The sequence below is a fragment of the Panthera tigris genome, chromosome C1 (assembly GCF_018350195.1).
Source record: "Panthera tigris isolate Pti1 chromosome C1, P.tigris_Pti1_mat1.1, whole genome shotgun sequence".
Lineage (NCBI taxonomy): Eukaryota > Metazoa > Chordata > Mammalia > Carnivora > Felidae > Panthera > Panthera tigris.
The window spans coordinates 193,818,311-193,832,386 of record NC_056667.1 but is presented as its reverse complement, the minus strand read 5'-3'; the positions used below and the strand labels follow the sequence as shown (position 1 = coordinate 193,832,386).

Genomic DNA, 14,076 nt, shown 5'->3' with positions numbered 1-14,076 from the left:
AATTACATTAGAAATAGTAAAACAAGATGACAGAGGACCAAATGACAGCAATTGGCCAGATTTGCTCTTTCATACTGTTGGATTCCCTGAGCACTGAGAAAAAATATAATATTTAAGTTTATATATAGAGAGCATAGTATATATATTTTTAATTTATATATATAAATTATATATGTATATATAAATATACAAAGAATTATATGTACACATATAAAGAAACATAGGGTTGGCTAAAGATGATGATCATACCTTATCCCGAATTATTTTAGTCAGCATTCTTGTATCCACTCCATAAATTGCAGGGACCTATAAGAAAGAAAATTTGAGGTGACAGTGAAATTGGAGGAAATAAGATCCAGCATATTGTTTTCAAGTTACAAACTTAGCATCATCTATCTTCTTGAGCAGTAAATAATTTCCCTACTCCTTCTTTACTCTGACCCAGGGTGACTGTGTTGTCAGTACACGGTAAATTGCTGTTCCAGTTGGGAACAGGACTCTGAATACCCAGGACCTTCCACAGAATAAAAAATAAGAAATTCTGAACATCAATCTTCTGCTATAGTTTTGTTTCTTTTAACACAAGATGTTAAAGAGGCAATGTTATATATTTATATTATTACATGTATTTATATAGATAAATAATGGATTTGTGAACTGCAGAAGCAATCGTATGTAAATATATGCAAATCCATGTTTTGAGCCAAATGTTCCTACTACCTACTACACACTCAACACATTTTTCTGAAGGTGCTTGCTAAGTAATCAGGATGTAATAAGTTTGCCCATCCTATTAGGAAATCAGGCAATACCACCATTTGTTTTCTTTTCTTTGAGTAGTTTGGATAGAGACAGATATGGTAAAATAAAAGGGCGATGAGTTAGGAATCCGAAAAATAAGTTCTAATTTCTTTTCTTCCACCATTTATTTCAGTGATGTTTGAGCAACGTGTTTTTCCTCACCTGTACATACATAGAAGGAGGTGAACTGATTACTCTCTTAGATGCTCTTCTACTCTATTCAAAGTGCATTTTTTTTAATTTTTAATGTATATTTATTTACTTTGAGAGAGGGGCAGAGAGAAAGGGAAAGAGAGAATCCCAAGCATGCCCTACGCTGTCAGCACATAGCCCCACAAAGGGCAAGATCTCACCAACTGTGAGATCTTGACCTGAGCCAGAATTAAGGGTCGGAGGCTTAACCAGCTGAGTCACCCAGGCGCCCCTATTCCAAGCACATTTTAAAAACAAACTAACAAATCATGAATTAAGTTCTTGCTCAAACTGTTAGTTCTTACGCAGAGCAGCTGTCATATCAGTTCCCTAATGACACAAAGGAAACACTAGAGCGAGGGTCTCCTCAATGACCATTACAAAAATTAGTTGTCTGGGTGAGGGAAGTAAATTCAGATAATGGTTGAGAATAAAATAGTAGTAATTCAGGGGATGACATAAATGCCTTCTTCTCCCTTTCAAAATCTAGAAAGAATGAGACCCAGGAAGCCAAAATTAAGATTTCTTGATTTCTCAGAAAGGAGCAACATTTAACCCCAATACACAGATGCTCATTGGCGTGGCAGAGCTTTGTCGGAATCATATTCTGCCAGTTACGGGCCCCGCACCAATCCAACAAAAAGCAAATCCAGCAACACTGGAGATGAAGCCAAATACAGCAGGTCCCTTAACTTTAAGTACATCTGACATTCAAACCAGGAGAATCCTGTTACTTTATTACAAAATAATACTTAAACTAAGGAAAGTATAAGATAACATTTTTAACCCTTTTCACGTACTACTTCAAATAAGATTATATCTAATTATGCATCATAGAGTCACAACGTTTAAGCTAAAAGAAACAACAGCAATCTGTTTATGCTTTCATAAGAGTTAAAGATTCAGAAAGTGTGGTATGGTTACACGACCTGCACAAAATCACACAGCTAGTTGATGGTAAGGCTGGTACTAAAAGCCATTACAGAAATACATACCGTGGTCCTGGGTAAAAGGGGATGGGGAAATTAAGTGGCTCAAGAATATAGAAAATTCTAAAATTTTCTCTAGCCCCTTTCCTCAAAGAGAAGTGCTACCAAGCATGTGCCACCTAGTGGATTACACTAAAAATATGTGGCCCTCAGGGTTTAGAAGAGAATTGGTCTGAGAGAGAGAGAGAGAGAGAGAGAGACAGAGAGAGACAGAGAGAGAGAGAGAGAGAGAGAGAGAGAGAGAGAGAGAGAGAGAGAGAAAATTAGTCCAGACAGTGCAGCCTGCGTATTTCTCACCTTTTCTTCTTGTAGCCACTGCCCAAGACTCTTGTTAGCCAGCCAGTGGTGGTAGTCATTGCTATAGTTCAGAACCAGCAAACCTGCAACCTAGAAACAGAGTTGTTTGAAAGGCGTGACCACGAAATATTACACAATTCTTGTGACTTGTCATAACAGTTTTCATTTTTTTTAAAAGGTTTATTATATCCATTGATACAAGGCTTAAAATCCTTGGGACTTGAAGGAAAAGGAACAGGATCAACATTTTTCTCTTAAAATACATCACTGTTGCCTTAATCACCATGTTGAGGAAAAGTCTTAGCCCAGTTGCTAACTCCTGTCCCCGACTTCTCAGCACCCTGGTACCTTTTCTCCATGGAATTTATCAATAATCTAGTTAATAATCATTTGTTTAATGTACATGAAGAATAAATAATTTTTTGCTACATTTAAAGGAGACTGAGAAATATGGGGAAAATTGTGAGAAATAGAATTAATCTAAATGATCAGTCCAAGTCATTCAAAAATAGAGTGGCAAAAAAAAAAAAGAATGAAAACATAGAGTGATTAATTTGGAGTATACATTTTTTAATTGTTTATATGGTCCACATTCCTAATATTATCCAAATTTATTTTGATTAGGAAATCTTAATGTGTTTACTTTTAGAATGGCATACAAGTTATCTTTTATTCATCCTCTAAATAAGATAAGATTAAAAGGCAAATAGTTGATACAGAGTTGATTACCAAGGATCTTTTAAAGGGTAATTCATCACCATTTCTTGCAGCATAGTTGTCATTTAGACTCATAACAACATCTTTCCAAATTAAGCCAAGTTTCATCCAAGGCATTAAGAACAAATGCAAAGTGTCATGAAAAATGAAATTCAAAATAATGTTATGTTAAAAATTATTCTCATATACATAGGAATAAGGTTGAGAACATGAATTTAATGGTTTGTACTACAGTATTAGAGAGAAACTTTGCCCACCCTAGATTCTTAAAAATAAATCAACTATCCCCCCTTCAGTTGAAACTTCTTCTTTTTTTATGTTTATTTACTTATTTTACATATTTTTTTAATGTTTATTTATTTCTGAGACAGAGAGAGACAGAGCATGAGTGGGGGAGGGACAGAGAGAGAGGGAGACACAGAATCTGAAGCAGGCTCCAGGCTCTAAGATGTCAGCACAGAGCCCAACGCGGGGCTCAAACTCACAGACCATGAGATCACGACCTGAGCCGAAGTCGGACGCTTAACCGACTGAGCCACCCAGGCGCCCCTTATGTTTATTTATTTTTGAGAGAGACAGAGTGAGAGTGAGCAGGGGAGGAACAGAGAGGGAAACACGGAATCTGAAACAGGCTCGACTCCAAGCTGTCAGCACAGAGCCTGACGCGGGGCTTGAACTCACAAACTGTGAGATCATGACCTGAGCTGAAGTCAGATGCTCAACCTATTGAGCCACTCAGGCGCCCCAAGACTTCTTGTTTTTTTTTAGAGTAGACTCCACATCCAACATGGGGCTCAAACTCATGACCCTGAGATCGAGTTGCATGCTCTAGCGACCGAGCCAGGCAGACACCCCAGATTGAGACTTTTTAAATAGTCGTCACTGGCACTACCTTAATTCCATCAGACTCCAAATATTTGCTGAGTCCCAGTTCATCCAGGGCAGTAGTGTCAGGGGCTCCACCATTCCCAATAATGGGATTGGCCATGGTGAGAATCTGTCCCTTGTAGGCAGGGTCAGTAAGGGCTTCTGGGTACCTGAGTAAACACGTCAAAAAATTACCAACAAAAAAATGCACGTAACTACAAAACTACAACATACATACATGCTCTTAACTATTGAACCCTTGAAAATGACAGAACATGAGATTAAAATCCTGTAAACCTGCTTCTAGATTTTAGAAAATCTAGAAGATGAAAATGTATCCCATGATATGACTGATATGAAAAGACAAACTGATTTTTTTTTTTAATTTTCATTTGAGTATAGTTGACACACAGTGTTGCGTTAATTTTAGGCCTACAACATAGTAATTCAGCGTCTCTATGTGTTATGCTCTGCTCACAAGTGTAGCTACCATCTGTCATGACACAAGGCTATTACGGTATCACTGACCATATTCCCTATGTGGTACCCTTTATTCCTGTGACTTATTTATTCTATAACTGGAACTGTACTTTCCACTCTCCTTTACCCATTTTGCCCTTCCCCCACCCCTCTTTCTGGCAACTTTAGTTTGTTCTCTGTACTTGTGGGTCTGATTCTGCTTTTAAAACAAATGGACTCTTAAGTACTAAGGCATATTCTCATGTAATTTTCATTCCCTCAATTTCTTAAAATTTTTAATTCCTTACAATTTCCTTCACAGGGTCTTCATTGTTTTTTTAAATATTTTTTTTAAGTTTATTTATTTGAGAGAGAGAGAGAGAGAGAGAGATTGCATGCACACAAGCAGAGAAGGGGCAGAGAGAGAGAAACCCAAGCAGGTTCCACACTGTCAATGCAGAGCCCCACGTAGGGCTCGAACTCACGAATGGTGAGATCATGACTTGAGTCGAAACCAAGAGTCAGACGTTTAACCGACTGAGCCACCCAGACGCCCCATAGAGTCTTCATTTTTTAAATATTGTTCTATTTAAAGTTTGCAGATATCCTGAAGTTTCCACTTGTCTACCAGACCTGAGTCCAAACTAATATTTACTGTTAGGGCCAATATCACCAAAATATTAACTGTCAAAAATTTTTAAGTTTTTAAAAAAATATCATTTAGGAAACTGAAGAGAATCCTTATTACATCAATGGTGGCTGCATGGGTATATATGTTTATTAAAATTCACTGAACATATAAAATGAATGAGTTAATATCTATACCAGAATTAATAACATAAATGTAGTAGGTTTTTATTTTAAAGTCTGGAGAAAGGGAAAAATAAGGATACATGTATTCTATGAAAGAATTACTCAATGAAATTGATTTTTAACATAGCTTTAGAAAAAGGTATATCAACTTAGTTGATATAGAAAAAGGTATATCAACTTGGAGTTACTATCAACTTAGAAAAGAAAATCAACCCCACAAAAATTGACCTCAAGCACTTCTGACTTCTAAATCAAAAGACTCCAAACAACTAATTTAAAGTACTGATGTGGAATTAGGGAGGAATGCATTAGGTCTTTATTTTAAAATTAAAAACACATAAATTCTAGGGGCGCCTGGGTGGCTCAGTCGGTTAAGCGTCTGACTTCAGCTCAGGCCGTGATCTCACGGTTTGTGGGTTCGGGCCCCACGTCGGGCTCTGTGCCGACAGCTCAGAGCCTGGAGCCTGCTTTGGACTCTGTGTCTCCCTCTCTCTCTCTGCCCCTCCCCTTCCCTCTGTCTCTCTCTCAAAATAATAAATAAAAACACAATACTCTCGTTTTTATTATATATATATACATATATATATGCATATATATCACTCTTATTCTTAGTAGTAAGGAACATTATTCCAGTAAATACCAGGTGTTATCTATAACTATTCCATGCACTGGAATCTATTGCAAGTGTGGCCCCCTTCTCGCATTTTCACTTTCTGTAGAATGAGTTAAACCAAATCTTTCTTGTAGATTATTAGTGAAAATGAATGTAAGTGCTAAGGGGGACAGAATCAACAACCTTGAAACCAATACAGTTCAACACAGGAAGTAGTCAACATAAATTCTTCAACCCCATCCAGACAAGCTCCTCCCAGAACTACTTTTGTCAATAGAACACTTAGTCTTTCAGCTCAGCAAACCCTTAGGTGACTAGGTGCTCTCATACTTATCCACACCTCCATCAGCTAATTTCTCAGATGCCTTTCACCTGTCAGGAACTGCCAATTTTTTAGCCAAGGCTTACACACAATAAAAATGCATTTCTTGAAGATGAAAAACAAAATAACACCTTTAATTACCAACCACCTTACTGAGTGAGCCACACAATGAATGAAAACAACAGTTCTCAATGGAAAATAGGGTCCGTGGACTAATCTACTAATGAATGCTTTTTCTTACATCAGAAACATCTTTAATTAATTTAATTTTACTTCCCTTTCTTCTTTCTTTCCATAAAAGAACTGGCCATTCCCTTTAAACATATGCTTACAATACTCTCTCCAGTAAATGAATAAATACAGCTTGTCCTAGAGAACTGCAGCATTAGAAGCAAATTAATCCATCAGGTCCTGTTTGACTTTTGTGATGTGACAAGATTTATTACCCATAATCTATCACAGAGAAGAAAACTCTAGTGCCCTCCATCATTCTGATCTATATTAAACAGTTGTCTGTTGGCAGGTATATTAACACAGCTAGTAATTAGTGCTGTCGAAAAGCTTAAATAATTGCCTGGTGAAGCAAAACTTTGCAAACAGCTTTCATACACTGTAATTTAATGTTCTCACCAGTGGAACTATTTTAAAACCCATCTAATATTCTTTATTTCAAACGGAGAGCCAAGAGTTTAGAGAAGAATATATGTTAATAGTATAATGGAAGTTTGGCCAGTGGATAATCTCAATATCCATTAACTCAATGTGTCCGTGTCTTTATAAGGTTAACTGAATTTTCCCAAAGAATGTATTAAATATTCTATGCTATAGAAGTTTAGTCCACCGAGTCTCTAATGGAAACCTCTTGAAACCCTCTGGTCATATTTTTCAAAGAACTCATATGGTTTTTTTTAATCCCAACTATAAATTACTATCTAATCCAGCCCCCTCATTTTTGTATGTGGAAACTATGATTCAGAAAGGTTAAGGGGTTTTCTCAATATTGTATAACCAGTTGTCATTGAAGTTTAGACAAGAACTTCAGCCTCCTGGTTCCCAGAGGAACAAATATTTGTTGGCTAGATAAGAACAGCTACGTGATTTCTGTAGCAGCTCTTATCTTTGTTGCTGTATATCTATTAGCAGATCTTAAATACTAAGTTGGGTTTCAGTTGATAATTTTGAAAGTGTCAGATCTATGAACCTGCTCTCCTTTTGATTGCTTCAAGAAAATAAATGTACCTGTTATTTCACCTTTCTTATTACAGTGTGAATTTACATAGAATATCTAAAAACTGTCTCAGCTCCTTACAGTAGTTCATATTAGATGTGCAAATCTGACTCTTAACTTCACTGAAGGAATGGCACTAGAATGAGATACCCATCCTTTTCCTTGCTCCATACCTTTCCTTGCAGAAGCCACTTAGTAATCTAACAGAACCTGTCTCCTCGGACCCTAGTTTTCTAGAATTACTGTATTCCTTATTTCCAGGGTAATACCAGTGTCCATGTTCTCTTTCATTTACAGCAGCAGGGAGGAGTTTGTGTCTCTGCCTTCTTTCCGGGATGGCTAGACTAGACAACATACAGGCGCAGTGTGATGTCAGGACAATATGCAATCTTAGCACAATGTGATGATTTCAACCTACCACCATGAGTAAGATCATCTCGTTATTCCTCTGCATAAAGGAAGAATAAAACCTTGGCACACGAGCATTACTCACCCTGCTAGGCCAGTATTAAAAACCACTTCACCAGCAACAGAGGATGGATGGCCAAAGGAGTAGCCTTTCATCTTTGTTCCATCTTCCAGGACGATGTGTGCTGTCTGTGCCTAAAGGAACAGATTCACGAATCTTAGCAGAATACAAAACACGAGGCACATCTAGTTGAAAAATATCCAAAGATACAATACGCAAATGTATTAAATAAATGTACAGTACATTTGATGAAACCGTACTGCCTATATTTGGAGTTGCGCTCCTGTTCCTTGTCACTTTTCTTCAAACCTTCCTTCAAACCTCTTGTCACTGGAAGGTGTTTTATTTTGTTTTGCTTGAAAGAGGAACTGCAGCATGTTGATACATTGTATATTCTGAATCTACTTGTAGAGTTACTGACAATCCAAAAATATTTCAGTTGAGCTGAAATGCTATGTGTCTATCTTTTGCCCCCTTAATATTTCATAGCTATGCTCAAGTATAGCTTTAAGGGAAGTTCATGAGTTTGCAAAAACATTGCGTATTGTACCAGACAGCTCATCATCACTCTGAGGTTTAGAGCTAGAAGGAATCTTCAAGATTATCCATCAAATTGTGTTCCAGAGAACTCTTGTATTTGATTTCATGCTCCCAAGGCCTGTCCCTCCACACTAGCTTTATGGTCATAAAGAAGCTGAAACCTTATCACTCTATTAATACTGACACAGAAGCAAGCACTATGAAACATCTAAAAATAGATCACATTATATTTTTTAGTAGAGTTAATGATATCCATGTCTGGTTCTCTTTTTAGAGTCCAAGGAATTCTGAATTTGATAACTTCACCATGCTAATCTTTGAACTAGCTTCTGTAAATTCTTGGCTAAGAAGACAGACAATGAGGAAACTTATCTAAGAAGCAGACATTGGCCACTCTTCAAAAATACCCTAAATTCTATTGTTGAAACAATTTAGGTCAAATCTCAATTTCCATAAAATTCAGGGAAGAGAGAAATGTGTTAAACTGTACTTTGCAATTCAAAATATAGACTCTGTAAGAAACTACAGGACAAAATAAGTGAAACATGGTTTTAAAAAATAAGATGAGGAAAAACATCTCTGCAAGAATTGAGGAAATTTGATTAATTTTTAGCATAAATTTTTAAGATTGAAGATGGCATTATGCTTATATTTAAGAGTGTTTTTCTTAAGATATACACTGAAATACTTAAGGATAAAATAATTTCCTTCAAAATATTCAGGGGTTAGGGCAAATGGGTAGAGATATGAAACAAATTCAGCCATGAGTTGAAATTGATGAAGTAAGGGAGATCAGTGTGCAGGTCCTTCTGCAAAGATTAAGTGCGGCCATTAAAGAGAAACATGAATTCTCTACTTGATTTCTCTTACATTTTTAGGACTGGACTCATAGTGTCTAACCCTTTTGCACCCTGCCATCCACACCCACCCACTCCCACACACACACCAACCTGGTATATAGCTGAAACTCAGTAAGTGATTTCCAGACCTCTGTTACTACATTCCTCTAACTTTGCAACAGGCACTCAGTTATTCAAGTGCTAAAATGGAAAACCCTGATTATTTTTCTATAGAAGTCTTCTCTGTAGAAATACAATGTGTCTTTTAGGTACAAAGTCCACAAATCTCTGGCCATTGGAATGATGCTCTTTGTATAAAGTAGTGTTTGATCATCTTTAAACCAATATACCCTGTGCCTAAATATTATTTATGTGTGGGTATGCATACACACAAAATATTTGCAAGCAAAATATTTTAGTATTTCCTATTACAATTGATATGTTTGGGGCACCTTGGTGGCTCAGTCAGTTAAGCAGCTAACTCTTAATTTCAGCTCGGGTCATGATCTCACAGACCCTGGGATCAGGTCCCGCATGGGGCTCTGTGCTGACAGTATGGAGCCTGCTTGGGATTCTCTCTCTCTCTTTCTTTCTCTCTCTCTCTCTCTCTCTCTCTCTTCCCCCTCCCTCCCTCCCTCTCTTTTAAAATAAATAAATAAATATATTAACTTTAACAATATTTTTAAAAAAAGAATTTTCTTTAAAAAAAGATTATTTCTCTCTTCTCCTCTACCCCTCCCCTGCTCTCCCTCTCTTTTCCTCTCTCAATAAAATAAAATAAAATAAAATAAAATAAAATAAAATAGACATATTTAACGTATTTCTCTCAACCAGAAAGTTCTTGTTTTTAATTGGAGGTACTATGCATGGATTTAAAACACATATTTCTGAGAAATGTGGACAAAATGCTGTCTGCATATCTTATATGTGTTTCTGACTATGAGTGTGTGTGTGTGTGTGTGTGTGTGTGCCCATAGGCAAAGTTAGCCAAAAGAATTTTGTCCTTTACTTGGCGTAAAAATTACCTTTGAGATAAGTTTTTGTTTTATGTATAGTCTTGGAACCAGTGTTCGAGATCTCAAGCTTGACACTTTACCTTTGAATAGTTATTGTTTATCTTCTCAGCAACTAAACTAAAAAAGCTTTTGGAATTACTGAGCACAAAGGAAACCACAATGAGTAATTAACGTAATATGAGTGATAACAGGACTTCCATACAAGTTCTGGATTCTGCTTCTATACACAGGAAGTCAGCTTTGCATGTCACTTTTTCTAACAGCATGATTCTCTTCTCTCACATTTCATTTCAATTTGTCAACTATTGTTTGTTTACAACTCAAGACCCAGGTGGAGGATTTTAGGAAGTAAGAGTGCTAAAATTATTACAAGCTAATCAAATGTCTATGGTGATAGTTCTCAGTAGGGGTATTTTTAATGGGAAAATTTCCCACATATCTCTGACATATTTCACTAGGCGAAACTCTTTGGTCCAAGTAATGAAAATTCACTGTCAAAAAAAAAAGTCTTCTACTAAAAATATTTTCTGTTCTTCAGGAAGTCACGTGTAACCTACATGCTTTCACAAAATGGAAGGAGGGAAGCAAACATTTTCCTAAACGATATATAACTTTGATAGAACTTATAATAAACTTAGTTGGCAAAATGAGAGCCAACTACAAATTTCCACTGTTTTCTATACACCAGTTTATCTATCCTACTCTAAGTCCCACCTGCCTAAAATATCATCTCTGTTTTCATTTTTCTTTCTTTTCTCTTCTCATCTAAGAGTTTTAAATTTTCTGATCTCTAGGTTAGGCACCATCTAATTATTTTAAAGAAAGGTAAAAATTAACATAAGCAAATCCAACTCCTGCTAGCCTGTTCCTACAAATCTATTTGGTATTTTTCTTTCTCTCTCCACGGGACTGGTTTCCTACTTTGCTTTCAGTCTTTTAAAGATATATTTGAGGAGACATTTACTGTTGCCCGAAATAGTCCCTGAGATTCTGTTCAATATGTCTTTTTGATCCTTTAATTATATTTTTTGTTCTTTTTGGCAGCTTTTATAGATCTTCCAATCCTCTTTGTCACTACACATTACATTGTTACAAGGCTTCTGTTTATTGCCTATAGTACCCTTTATATTCCACTTAACTACATGGGCCTCTGATGAGTTTAAAATGATGAGTGCCAATTGACTTATCTATGAATTGATAGAGGAACTCTGAACAAAGAGCTATTATTTGGAATCCCCTCTTCTAGCTAATAGTTCCCCAAATGCTATTTCATTCCAATGAGTCCAAAAGAAATCACCTTGTTACCATTATAAGATATTTTAGTAGCCTCAGTCCTAGTAGAAAGATGTCCGTAGCCTAGAAATTAGATGGTAACATTAAGTGATAATTTAAGTGCTTACTGCCAGAGCACTTTAATACTTTGAATGCTAAAAGTACAAAGGAAACCTTATTGAAGAGAAGCCTATACACTCATAGAATGTCAGTAATAGTAACCAAGTATAAATAAATATGAATTCTACTAAGCAAATGACCTCTATCACAACATGGTCTCTGTGTGTTTAATAAAAATGTATATGCCAATAATACCATTTAGACATTCCGTTCAAAACGTCATCGAGCTCCTACCATGTGCCAAGTCCTATCCTAGTCTCTGGAAATACATGGACAAATGTCCCCAGGCATCCCCTCTAACAAAAGGAATAGATATGTGCATGAATGCACTTCTTTCTACAAAGAAGAAACCTCAAAAAGAATAGCATTGAAGCACCTAGAGATACAAAGATACATAAAATATCCTTTCCTTCAGAAAATGTCTCTTTAATACAAGAATTCACCCTTCCTTTTCCATCTATGCTTTAAGTAATAAAAATTAAAATTTTACAGAGGTGCCTGGGTGGTTCAGACAGTTAAGCATATGACTATTTTTTTATTTTGAATGTTTATTTATTTTTGAGAGAGAGACAGAGAAACAGAGCACAAGCAGGTGAGGGGCAGAGAGAGAGAGAGGGAGACACAGAATCCAAAGCAGGCTCTAGGCTCTGAGCTGTCAGCACAGAGCCTGATGCAGGGCTCCAACTCATGAACCTGAGCCAAAGTCAGACCTTAACCGACTGAGCCACCCACGTGCCCCAAGCATCTGAGTTGATTTTGGCTCAGGTCATGATCTCAGTTCATTTCGGCTCAGTTCATGAGATCCAGCCCTACTTTGGGTCCTGCACTGATGGCATGGAGCCTGCTTGAGATTCTTTCTTCCCTTTCTCTCTCTACCCTTCCTCCACTCTCTCTCTGTCTCTTGCTCACTTTCTCTCTCAAAATAAATAAATAAGCATTAAAAAAGTTAAAATTTTATGAAAGAAATTCATGTCAAAGTTTGAATTTAAAGTCCAAAATTTAAGGACTCCTTCAACTCTGTTCAAATGTCATCCATGCTCTTGGCGAGACCTACCTTTACCGTTCTATTTAAAATTACAGTATAGCCCCAGTGCTCTGTTTAGTCTTTCCTTCCTTTATAGCAGTCATTACCTCCTAACATATTATCCAGCATCTTATTTATTATCTACTTCATCCCACTAGAAAACAAACTTCATGTGGGCAGAGTATTAGGTCAGCTTCGTTCACTGGAAAGAAGTAGCCAACATCATTTAGTAGTTGATCTAAAGCCAACATCAGTGCCTGGCACAGAGTAGACAACTGTTTAATTTTTGTTGATGAATAAAGACTCACTGAGTATAAATCTGAAGAAAATAACATAATAAAATATTGGAAATCATTACCATTATCATCATTATTATTCAGTTTTTAGTTTGTTCAAGGTATGAAGTTAAAAATAAGAAAGTACTTGTTTTGAGTTGCCTTTTCAATATGCTTACCTAAGAATGCTTTTCTATAACACCTATAGTCTCATAATGTGGGGATATTCTATATGCTAACTAACTAGAATTTAAATAAAAACTTGAAACAAAAAAAAATAATGTGGAGATCTGGTGTTGGGAAAGAGATGTGAGTGGCATTGAGGGAAAAGAGGGTGAGGAAGGGAAAAGTCAGTGGCTAGTTATACCAGGATATGCATGCTGAGTATGTGGTATATAAGTGTACAAACCCATGTTGTGCTGAGTTAAGACAAATATCATGATAATTCAAAACAAAAGATCATTTGTATCAATTTACTAGGCATTTCACATGAAAGAGGCTGAAAGCGCTTGAACTACTTAACAAACTGTTTCATTCCCTATTTCACTTTGTAAATATAGACACAGAATGAGAAAACTCTCCTTACCTAGTATATTCTACAATATTGGTGGTATGGGAAGAAAATACTGTTTTATTCTATTTAACTTTAGGATAATTTATACAAGTGAATCTTGAAGAAAAATTATTTTATGTTTCTCATATTATTCTCAGATATTAAAATATGAATTTGCTGAAGCAAATTCAAGCAAAAGGTCTAAGGTGAACTCAAACGGATCAAAAGTTATTTTGAACACTGAAAACTATTTACTCCTTGATCACCAAAATTAGTTGAATAAACATGTATTATTATCCACCTTGCTCAATTAGAAATTGAAGTCTAACTTGCTCTTGCCTCTTTGTTAATCGTTGTAGAGCAATACAAGCAAGCAATAGATTCTAAAGCGAGTTGAATCTGACCCTGTTTGGTGGAATTGTGAAGGATTTTAGTTTGGTTTGCTCTCACTAGACATGGGAAACAACTATTATCCTTCCAAATGTGAATACTTATATGAGCATTAATTGCAGGTGGCTACTTTGGATTTTTCCATGTTTTTCTTTTTTCTTGTTGTTGTTGTTGACCTGGGGTGAACAAGTCTCAATTCTTTTCGCATGACTTTACAGTTCTTCATTTTCCTTTTTCCCCTCTTGGTCTTTAGCTAATATTCCAATAACTTTTCTTAGTA

The 14,076-nt window shown here is 36.2% G+C and overlaps 1 protein-coding gene across 1 annotated transcript in view; it reads right to left on the bottom strand.

The window, feature by feature from the left end:
- Window positions 1-14,076, bottom strand: part of CPS1 (carbamoyl-phosphate synthase 1) — a 130,171-nt gene that overhangs the window by 100,221 nt on the left and 15,874 nt on the right. Inside the window, exons 2-5 of the mRNA XM_015539236.2 lie at window positions 7,792-7,901; window positions 3,889-4,033; window positions 2,280-2,369; window positions 250-306 (exon numbers count right to left, since the gene is read on the bottom strand). Coding sequence (XP_015394722.2) covers window positions 250-306; window positions 2,280-2,369; window positions 3,889-4,033; window positions 7,792-7,901 — 402 coding nt within the window. The remainder of the gene's footprint in view (window positions 1-249; window positions 307-2,279; window positions 2,370-3,888; window positions 4,034-7,791; window positions 7,902-14,076) is intronic.